The sequence below is a fragment of the Sycon ciliatum genome, chromosome 1 (genome assembly GCF_964019385.1).
Source record: "Sycon ciliatum chromosome 1, ocSycCili1.1, whole genome shotgun sequence".
NCBI lineage: Eukaryota > Metazoa > Porifera > Calcarea > Leucosolenida > Sycettidae > Sycon > Sycon ciliatum.
This window is the reverse complement of record NC_088643.1, coordinates 39337110-39348889: the sequence shown is the minus strand read 5'-3', so window position 1 is coordinate 39348889 and position 11780 is coordinate 39337110. Positions and strand designations below refer to the sequence as shown.

General features: G+C 48.1%; 1 protein-coding gene across 1 annotated transcript; it reads left to right on the top strand.

The window, feature by feature from the left end:
* The first annotated feature begins 181 nt into the window (after positions 1-181).
* LOC135825031 (KAT8 regulatory NSL complex subunit 1-like) lies at positions 182-11080 on the top strand. Its single transcript, XM_065337770.1, has 8 exons — positions 182-477; positions 610-930; positions 5777-6423; positions 6702-6789; positions 7046-7101; positions 8047-8175; positions 8873-9222; positions 9623-11080. The coding sequence occupies exons 1-8, from the start codon at positions 272-274 to the stop codon at positions 10358-10360; spliced, it is 2535 nt and encodes an 844-aa protein (XP_065193842.1). The 5' UTR covers positions 182-271; the 3' UTR covers positions 10361-11080.
* The last annotated feature ends 700 nt before the right edge of the window (positions 11081-11780 follow it).

Below are 11780 nucleotides of genomic sequence, written 5' to 3'. Positions count from 1 at the left end.
GATCTGTACGCGTGTATGTATCAGGTGCATTGTACAAACAGCACTGGTTTCATCAATGACGCCTTTGCCGCCATTTTTCACGTTGCACGCGCAAGAGAAGCCGGCCCACTGCACTGGGCCTGGCCACCAGGTCACCTGGTCACTGTGGGTGGCAGTGGGTGCACGACCTACAAACTGCTCAGGATCAGCCTTGCGCGCTCAGCTCATCAGGTGAGTCATGAAAGGCAGGAACACGTAGAGCGTGCAGCGTGGAACACGTTCTCTTCGACTGATGTGGAGTAGAAGCACGGGGTTCATTCTTGACTCTTTGGTTGACGAGATGTCCGTTCTCGTCGAGCAGCACTTCCCCTTAGACCATCTTCTTCAGGCAGCTTTTACAGACCAAGATGTATACGACCAAAGAGTCAATAAACTATGGCAGCGGATCGTATTTCTGCAGCGAAGCGAGTTTTTTCGCCAGTGTTCCAAAGCGACAAGGTAGGCATATGTATGACTGTGTGTTGTGTAGGGATGTCTGTGTACTGTAGCAGTGGATTGGAGCTTCACCTATTGATTGAGCCTGAATGGAGTCATTCTCTTTTCTGAAATTGCACTTCAATTTTACTTCAGCGCTCTGTTGACAAAAAAGACCTTTGAATCTCCCGGTGGAGCTCGGCTTCCTCGCCAGGAAGTGGCTTCTGAGGACAACATTGATGTGGAGAGTCCTTGTGTGAGGCCATTGTCCAAAGTCGAGCATGCCGCTGCTGTGGATACTGATCGATCTTCCTGCGGATCACCGGTCGACCGGCTGCAGAAGTGTTGTCGTGGATTTCGTGCCCAGGCTCGTACAATATGTCGCTCATTGGATTCTGATGGCACTGAAAGTAGCTCTGGTGGCGAGTCAGACGAGGAGCTAGAAATCCCTCCGAAGAAGCGCTTATCTCAACCGAGGTGAGTATAACATGTTTGTTTTTCAAAAGCTACGCGAGTGTCCATTCATCAAAGCCTCACGGCTGTTTCGAGTGCGACATCAGGCAAAATGGCGTCGATTTTTTTGCACTGCACGCGCTGTATGCACGCGCGTACTGTACGTCAGAATCCCATGGTAACATGTACGCGTGGGGTAGCGTGGCCAAGCGATCGTACCTTCGAACAGGAATTTTTCAAAATCCATCGAGTGAGAAGATGAAGTTTGAAGGAATTGTTTTATTCTCTCCTGATAATAGTCGGCCCTGTTCGGTGTACCTGTGTTGTCTGGCCTCGCGCGTCGTCTTGCCGGCCAGCTGTGAACAGTTTGTGAGATCGAACTGATGCCAAATCAATGAGAGATGCAGCGAAATCGCCAAACTGTGAAGCTGATTTGAATAAAATAATAACGATAGAGAAAGATAATGGATACATTACCTGGCTGTAGCTGTTCTCCTTTGCTGACGATAGCAGGTGGTCCAGTTCGTTGTTAGTTTTCTGCTCTTTACTCACGAGCAAGCTGGAGGCAGTTCGTTTACTTGAACTGACGCCAACTCACCCACCAACCACCCGCGATCAACGCACTACACTGAAAATTGAACTGAGCAAACAAAGTATTTCAGGACTGTTCCTTTCTACTTCGTTTGCGAGGAGCTGGGACCAGAGGTCGTAAACTGGGGAGAGCTGCGATAAGGTGCTGCTGGACAGTGACTCGAAGCCTTTGTAGAGGATCTACAATGCCACCATGACGGAGAAGAAGGGTGTTGAACTCTTTGTGAATGGATTCTGCCCCATGCTCAGCAAGCAACCCAAGACCTACTTTGAACTTCCGCATGAACGGAACTACATGACACTCCAAAAGGTGCAGCTTTGGAGTAACCCGGCCAAGGCTACGAGGAACAATCTCCCTACGAACTGACACCATAAACTTGTCGATATCGCTCTGCAGCTGGTCGCAAACTTCTGCTGAGACTGCTGAAGTTCCGGAAAATGCGACGTGACACTTTGCGTATTGTTGGAACAACAGCTTGTATCTGCTGGATACAGCTGAAGCATCAGCAGCCAGAGAGGGTGCACGCTTCTCAACAACTGCAATGAATGAGGTCAAGTCAGTGATGACGGAGTCTGTAAGCGCGTGGTGGACATGGTTGCCAATAAATGAACCCCCATGGTACACTTGCCGGCAGATGTTGTGCTTTTGTAAAGCAGCCTCAACATACTGGTTGCAAGGCCCGTTGTCGAGCTTTGCATTTGTGAGGGTCTGCTCGTGTTTTCTTATGTCACCCTGCAGAGCTGTGACCTGCTGCTGCATTTGCGTGGCAGCATGCTGGAGGTTACCAACCAAAGCCTGGAGGTTGTTTTGCTGCTCCGGATTGCCAAAATGGAGAGCAACCCATTGCATCTGGCCAGTCAAGACAGCAAGCTGACTAGATTTTTCTTCCAGTTCTAATCTTTTTTTCTTACATTCTTTCTGATCTTCTATCAGCTTTTTAAAGGCAGCTGAATCTGCCTCACTCACTTCTACCTCGCATGCCATTTTCAAATCAATATGCTTACACTCCTTGACAAAGGAGTCAAAGACCCATAAATAGATTCCGAGATCAAGATGTAAGGCTGGCAGGCACACATGATCAATAGGAACAGAGAGCATGGCAGGACGTATGGCATTGTAGAAATGCTTTGCTTTGGATAAGCGCCCACCGTCAGCCATAAATTGGCCATGGTGAAGTGAGAGTGTGTCGAGCGTGCGTGGCTCTGGCTGCTGCTCCCAATCAGCGGGGCACTGTTGTATCTGTTGCTTTGTACTCAAGCAGTGCAGACACGGATGCACTCCTGCAGATCCTGACAGGCCATAAACAGTCGTTTGAAACTCGTAGTCGCCAAACAAAATAAGGCGAAACGACTTGTTCTGCCATGTGGTTGCAGCAAGGCTGTCAATGTGTTGTACAAGTGACGCAAAAGCAGTGGAAAGGTTGCCCGGGGTATCTTTTGCATTGAACACAAGGATAGGGATGGTGTTTTTCACAGCATTTGGGTGAGGGATGTTGCAAACCTGGAAGGATAATTTGAAAGACCCGCCCCCATGATCTCCCCCTAACTTCACCCAAATCTCATCCTGCGGGATAACACCATGGTCGGTAAGCATACCAGCCTCCTCGTACTGGTCCAAGAAGAAAAGGACAATCTCTGTGAGGTTGCATGCCACAACCATTGGTGACGAAACTACATCACCACCCGGAAGAGTGAAAGGGCACATTTCGGAAGCATAAAATGCAGGTACCTCTGCCGCAAGCTGCTGCCGCATGGTGTTCTCCGACTCAATCTCACACCCAAAGGACTTGAGCCACCTCCGCAGTTTCCTCAGCTGGTTCCAAGGCATGTGCAGATCTGCTTTTAAAGCAAGGGCAGAATGAGATGAAGGTGCACAAGGAGACACACCGGCAGATTTAAGCAAATTTTCACGGTCTATCTGACCCATACTACGCAGCTCATAGGCATCTTGCTTACCGACACCAACAGTGCCCCCACAGACTACCTCTTTCGCCTGTCGGATTTCTGCCGACCTCCTCTGCATCTGCCTTACAGACACAGCATCACTGCCACCTTGCGTTGTACGCACATACAAAGCAGGGGTACCACCCGTCCGTAACTCTAGCCTACCATCAGTGGACTTTGACTGTACCAAGTGGGTAGTCAAATGCTCCGCTGCCTCCCCACGAAGCTTGCTGGGTGACGCTGTCAATACATCTGCGACAGTAGTCGACCTGGTCACACAGGCAGGGCCACTGTATGCATTGAAAGGACAGACCTTCATATGCGTCTGCAATGAGAACAGTTTCATGCTGTGCTGGCAGCCAGAAAGAGAGGACACGTAATTGTCACACCTCACTGGCAGATGAGAAAGACATTCCAGCTCAAATGATGACAACTTTCTCATTCCAGATGCATACATGTCACACATGCAAGAAGGGCAGGTACGCGTAGTGCTGAGGTGCTCCCAAACACATGGCACACAAACTAGCTTGCTACAGCAAGGCGTCGTAAGTGCATTGTCGGCGACGTGCCGGCATACGCTACATGTAACAGAAGGGAAAATAAATTGAAACCGATCAGGTGACAGCACCTGGCTCGCTTTGTAGGAAGGCGACCCCATGTCCAAAAGCACCTGCATGCTTTCAAGATCAATGCCAGTAGATGTGGCACTGTCGTCTGCTGACGCGGCTGCGGAAGCTGACGCGGCCGCGGAAGCCGACGAAGACAATGCAGAGTGCTGTGTACTACTGTATGTAGGCATTTTTTTCTTTTTTGGTTTCCTCCCACCCTTGCTGCTACTTTTCATGTTCTTGCAGAACGTACAGTCTGGCTCTGCATGGGCCACCCAAGCTACAAGTTTGCCTGCACAGCCACCACCACAGTGCCTGTACCCCTTTTCCTCACTACGTAAAATAACTTGATGGCAAGGGCTACAGATGTAGCGTGGATGTATGTGTGCCTCATCCTTGGTGACATCGCACTCAAAGACATGCTGTATGCCAACGGAGTATTCGTGAGCTTCATGCTTGTTTTTTTTGGCATGCGACGAGAATCTCTCCCCACCAATTCTGCACACAGCTGAAAGGTACTGCACGTGTTGATCCATATTCAATGCAAAGTTGGCATCACAAAGGCGCCTTGGTCTAAGGCAAAGTACGTCGGTCCAGCAAGATTTGTGCAGAATTGGAAACTAGACCAGCAAGGCAAGCACAGAAAACTAAAAACTAACCCAGGAAAACAGGACGAAGAGCAGCAGCAGCCTTAGGAAAACGACCTCGGGTGAACCCAGCTCCTACGCTACGACTTCAAAACAAACAAACTCTCAACACTGGAAACGGCTCCAACAGGAAAACGAAACGGAGAAAGAAGATCGTTCGAGCGATCGAGTTGTCAGCATTTTCTCTTGCACCTGCTGCACCGGGACTGGGTGTTCTGAGTGGTGTGTGAGCGACGTGGCGAGGCAATATTGATGGGTTTGAGACGTGGGTGAGGATCGCGAAATTGAGGCTCTCAGCGAAAAATTTGAAAAAACACAGTTGATTGACCTGGACTCGAACCCGGGGCCTCATGTCGCTTTTTCGCGAGTTTTGAACAGCCGTGGCCTATTCTCATTAGTTCGTATGTGTGTACCGATGCGTATAACCGTCATGCATGGTCTATTGCACATCAACAAGACTGTACAAATCATATGCTGCGTATGTACACATGTGCAATCTACTGGTGAATTGTGATTTTCAAATCCATCCATATCTGGCAGCACTTCTGGTTTGCCAGTGTTGCAGCTGGCGAGGAATTAGTGAACCCCACTGCTGCCAGCTGTGAAATTGAATAGTGGACAGGTCTCCTGTGCCGAATGTAGGTAGCCGTAGCACACTACAAGAGCAAGAGCGTGACTTGATACTGATGAATACTGTATACCGCTTGTTTCCCAAGTCACAGTGTCGACGTTATCGTGCGGACAACTAAGCTTTGCCAAAAACCGCATAGTCACTGTATTACTATTAGTGTCATTGTAACCTTGGAGCCCTGTTTGATTATGAAATGTGGCTTGAACTTAGACGCATGCAATTAGTATTCTTTTCCTCTTTCTGAGTATATTGTATGAAATTGTGAACCCACAAAAGTAGTGTCCATGTGCGTTAAAAAAAAATTACCACAGGCACACGCAAATGCACCTTCCCCTACTGATGATAGTAATGCTGTTGTGTTCCTTGGCATCCTGAAATTGTGAATGATTTCACAAGCAATAGCTTTCCCTGCATGTGTCTGCATTCTTATCCTGGTTGTCTTACTGTAGCTTGGCAGCTCAGCGTGTTGCAAGGGCTGAATACGAAGCTGGTCGGGCTCAAATAGCCTCCAGAATAAGCTGGCTGGGTGCTCAGATCTCAGACTTAGAGCATCGTATTCGTATTCAACAAGACGTGCTTCTGCGGCAACGTTCGTTACGGCGTCCTTATCGCTTTCCACACCAGAGAAGATCATCTGTTAGTTCGGCTACATCGCAAACCAGCATTGGCTCAGTTGACGGTGATTCCACTTCTGTGGCTACTCCGTCATGTGTGCATTCCACAACACCACATGCCACTGCTGCTGCTGCTTCTACCAGTGCTGGCGTCTCTACTACTACCAGTGGACACAGTTTAGTCTCCGGTGTGCCACCAACTGCTAGCAATGTTTCCAGCTCGGCTAATTCTAAACCCTCCTCTGGTGGAGACCATGCCGCTAGAGTGCAACCATTGTCACACTTGCCCAAGCGACGTGTCCTGCATTGCCCGACGTCAACAACCGGGTTACTGGATCAAGCTCCCTCTGGTCAGCAGTTCCCATGGTTCAACCATGTGTACGATCCCAGTGCGGTTTCCAAAACGTCCAGTTCCTGCCACGAACCAACAATCATGGAGCAGCTGGATAACTCCTATCACCCAGTTCTATCATACCATTCAGGTTGGTGGGCGAAGCGTGTACTCCGGTATCGCTATGTTGGCTTATTTCCTTTGTGTTCTGTGCAGCTGAATGTACCTAATTAGTGTATGTGGACTCGTCGGGTTCAGTGTGCATCTACGGAAATTTGTTCCCGCTTCCTAGTATGGAGCTCAGTCATGGAGGACTCCCTCATTTTGAACGCTGTGTGTGCTAGTTCCGTTGCTATTGCCCTCCTGTTCAGTGTCTGCTGCAACCATCATTTCACGTACCAGTAATTCTGTGTCATGTTCGTTCTGTAGACATTCCGCTATCGGTGTGCCTGGAGTCCTCTATAAGACATCAAGAACATTCTTCTGCTTCGGTGAACCCACCACATCATATCAGAAGGTGAGAACTGGCTGCACCGACTACCGCACCCTGCCTCATGGTAACTTGTCTGGCCTGTGTTTCCAATGAGATCTTCAGACTGACAGCTATACTAGCGTAATGCAATGTACATGACAGTATTGTATTCTTTAACGCTTGGCTGTGCGGGTCTTCTAGCAAAGATTTAGATGTGTATTTGACTTGTCATAGTAAATGCAAGCTCTCGTCTTGCTTGACCTTCTCCTGTAACTCCTGGCTCCTTGTGTGTCATGTTCAGGTCCTCTTTCCAGCACTCGAAGAAACTAAGGACACCTCGATCGAAGCTAGCGCCTGGTAAGTTTTTGAGAAAATGTGAATGCCCGCTGCAGTTTCAGCCGTGTATGTACTGATTGGTGGCCCGCACACATGCACGCACACACTGCGCAGCATAGATCTAAATCTATGTATATTGTTTACGACTGTTCCATTCACGCTCGCCACTGGTCCAATGACTAATATTACCAAGAGTCCATAAACAAGAGTATGCAACTGTGATCTCTTTCTATGGGCCAGATGCGCGACGCGCTGCCTTCATTACATCACTCAGCTGCAGTCCGCGCACTGCGGAAAATCAAACACCGCACTTTCCCTCCAGTTTGAAATGAACTTTCGTACGGAACTGGAGTTCACGCGCCAGAATTCAGAGATTGTGTAGGTACTGGAATGAATCGAGCAAAAACGGATGGGCTCGTGCGAGAAATTGAGAATTTGAATGCATGCTTTCAGAGCGTGATGAAGGCAGCGCGCCGTGCACTGACCCATAACCACAGTTGCATACTCTTGTTTATGCACTCTTGATATTACCTGTAGTTCTGGAAAGTTATTTTTCTGTGACGTCCGATACAAAAGCACATTCCATCAGCGTGTGGGTAGCGAATAGAGCCGTACCATAACGGCATAAGGAGCAGTCATGCCTTTTCTAGCCTGATATGGTGTGTCTGTACAGTGATACCCCTTTTGAATGACATCAACATGCAGTGGCAACACTATAACTTATCATCATAACTCCCTGACCCAGAGATGCCTAATCGGCCCTGTACACATCTGTGGGAGTCTGTACATCTGTACAATAGTCCAAGGGTCTGCTGTTGACGCGGTGTAGTTGTACGAGTAACTCTATTTGGTTTTCTCACGTGATTTCCACAATGAAATGCAGTTTTTTTTTGGGATAAATGGCTTTCCGGTAGAAGGAATGCACCACTGGTATAATGGAACTCTGTTATATTTTGTTCTCTTCAGCTGCAGCTGGTCGTACATCGCCAGTTGCACCCATCGTCCGTGCCGCAAAGAGAGCTAACAACCTTCATGCTCATTCAGCTAATGCACCACCACTCACACCTACGCCAACATCTCAGCGAAAGTCTACGGGTAAGATATTTTCAAGTTGTGTATTGCAGGTGACATCGCCATTTGGTCTCTTATTGTTTCAACTGTTACTAGCAGTGACATGAATACCAAGCTTCACTATTCGAATATCCGTTTGTGATCCAATGATATCCTTTACAGTGAACCGTGCCATTGAAAACAGGCTTTGTGTCTATGCCATGACTTGGCAGCTTGACCTAACACAGGACAGCGGCAGTAGATGTAGCTCTCTGACAGAACTGAAAGCTGCCACTGACACCGGCTGAAAGTCTAATCTCACATGGCCTGCAGCTGATGGACATTCCTGGTTTAGATCGCACTTGGTACTGTAGACGGCCATGCGGACCACGGCCTTCAGACACGAAGGGACTATTCGAATTAAGCTGGTATTCGCTGTCTTACTTGTATTGAGAAGCACATGAATTTTGGTACATTCCTTTCACCGCTCGTTGTCATGGACGTACCTGTATGGTAGAACCTCCCTTAGAGGATACTTGCACATTCCGAACAAACATTTCTTCAGTTCCTAATGCCTATAGCAAGTTTCAATACGCTCTGTAATCAGGGCAATGCCGATGCAGGACAGATATGTCAGTTTCCCAGAGGGTGTCCATAGTTAAAAGGGTTCCACTGTAGCTGATATGCAGTACAGTCATGTCTCTAACCCTTCTGCTGGTCTTTTTCTTCTTCTTTATACCAGATGGAGCACGCCGTCCAAAAGGAATCTCACTCACAGCCGATTCTTCCAGCACTAGCTCAACACGAACGCCCATCCGTCGCTCAGCTCAGTCTGGTCAGAACACACCAACTGCTAGCACACCCAGTGCAGCAGCAGCAGCCGCACCAGCTAGTTTGTCCCGCCAGCAATCACAGTCTGCAACTCGTCGACAAAAGCGTGGCAATTCCTCATCCCCGTACGATATTCACAGCATTGTTGTCCCGTTAGCTGCGCCGTCACGTGTAGAGAAGATCAACTATAAGGAGATTGCGACTCCTAGGTGGCGAGTATGTGATGTCTTCGCTGAAGATGAACCCATGGTTATAGATGATGTAAGTTGATTGGCTGACCGTGTGTGTGCATGAGCGTAAGGGTATGGAAGTGAAATCTGAACCCTGGTTTCATGCCCTTGAGAGGGAGCGTAAAGGCTGTTCACCATGCACATGCACCCGTCTCCTGGCGGAAAGACGTGAAAAGACATGTGCTTTTAGCCATTTAATTTCCATGCTGGCATGTGTACGTGTAACGTACGTTCTCACGTGCCTGATATCTGGCTTCAGTTTTCACTTGACTTCATTGTGTTTGGCTGACAGGTGATAGTTCCTGTTGCATGTGTGTACCTTCGCGTTGCCTTGTTTCATTTGTTTTGAGTGTGATTGATCAGTGCAGTGTACAAGCAGTGTACAAGCAACACTGTTGTCCTTCTTGTGTTTGTTTGTACTTGTCTTGCAGGATGTGGAGGATATCAGTGATGAGATGTTTGCTAAGCGCCATGAAACTCTTGAGGCGGCTGAGCGAATTCGTTTTCAGGGTGCCGACAAGAAGAGACGAACAAATCGTGCCAGCTCCAGTTTACCCACCACGCCTGAAGCAATGCTGACAGCTCCAACCTCTCCCATGTGCAACAGCCAGTCATTGCGCTCATCACCAGGAGACGCTGCACGCGCGCCTAGTTTGACAGTCGCTGGAAGCCAGGATGATGCCAGTCAAGCAGCAGGCAATGTCTCGTGTCGCAAGTCTTCTCGCAAGACGCCGTCACTAAGCCGCAGTACGTCGTCTCTCGGTGAAGAGCCTATGCCGTGCTGCTTTGTGGTACCTTGGGATGAGCGCGTCTTTCCGCTTACAGATGCTGAAATGCATCGGCTACAAATGGAAGAACAGTGCAGTCAACAGCTATCCAATGTCACAACTGCCCTCAACGAACATGCTTCTCTCATGAGTCTACCTGAATCGGCATCTGTATCATTGGCCGCCTCTCGCGTTTCGTCTAATCCCAGTAGCCCATGTGCTCCATCAGGCTGTGACACAGTTCAGTCTAGCAATGCCAAGCTTCCTCAGTCACTGGCCACGAACACTGCAGATAGCTGGTGTGCACGGCTTCCCTCACCTAAGGCAAAAGGCAAAGAAGTGGAGGAAAAGAAGCCGCCACTTCTTTTGAAGCTTACCAAGCAACCGTCCTCATCCGGCTAGTGCAGAGTTTGTACTGATGATGGCTAGCACTGTTTTCTCACCCAGTTGTTTAGAATGGCAGCAACTGCGTGGGTGGTATATTTTGCTGGTAAACTACTAGTGACCTTCCTATGTGGTTGCACTCATGCTGTAGACCCCATGACTCACACCCACCATGTAGACCAGATTTTCCACCGCATCATCTTCATCAAGTTCTGTGATTTGTGTCCTGTTGGAGTGTGTTGGTTGCCTCCTTCTCCCCATCATATTACTGTGATACTGGTGCGTGTGTGTATGTTGCTCTGTGTACTGGACGTAGTGTCGAGTGGGTACATGCGTACTCCAAGGCATGCATTATATGTGCAGTGTGTGTGCTGATTAGCTGCTTGCTGCTGACTACTTACATCAACATTCATGCTCAAGAACTGACCCGTTTCCCCGGCATTCCAAACACAACTACTAGTCATCTGCTATTATTGGCTTACCCCCACCGTATTTACTATTAATTTTACCGATATTTGTTGATTTTTCACATCTCACTTTCTTGTTTGATTTCAGCTTCTACAAGTACAACTCTAGTGTTGTTCTGTCCAAGTTTGTCCTCGTTCTTGTTTTGACTAACTTGATCCTTTGGTTTTTCTCCTTTCTTTAGAATCATTTTGAGAGTTGAGATAGCCAGCTGTGCTCTATTCCATGTAACCGTTTCAACCTCGCTATCTTACAAGTGGCCTGTGTTCTTCAGAGCATTGTAGTTTCACTGTGAGATGTTTGTGCAATGCCGCATGTGCTCACGGTTTACTGGATGGTAGCAGGAGTGCATCAACTAGAGTATGCTGCTAGCTGTGGTTTCCTTTCTGTGAGCCGGATGTGCGGTAATCAGACACCCTGCACACTAAAGGAACTTTCATGACTAGAGCTCCAGTTCAGCGCGTTTGTACTCTAACGAATCGAGCACCCAGGTGTGTTGGCACGAGAGAAGGTGGATTTATTTTTATTTTGGTGTACTACTATCTATTCCATGAGTTTTTTATTAGAAAGATTTGTGACATTCATATGCATGTGCCGGTTAGGCATAGCCCGATTTTGCTAGCACAATATCGAAGAATTTTGAAAGGGAATTTACTGGCAAAATGGAGCAAAATATCGGTCTGTTCGCTGGAAATTGGGAGATTTTACACTTATACGGTGCACGTGACTCATTTTCGCACAGTTTTGCCAACACGTGAACCACTTTCGGTCAGTTTTCCCACACGTGACACAAATTTTGGAGCAAAATATCGAGTGGCCTGGCAAAATGAAAGCAAAATATCGACGATGAGCCAGCAAAATTATGCGGCAAAATATCGAAGCTTCCCTGGCAAAATCGGGCTTTGCCTAGTGCCGGTACATGCAAGAGTACAAAGATGCACAGATCTACCCCTATACAGTTACTGACAAACAG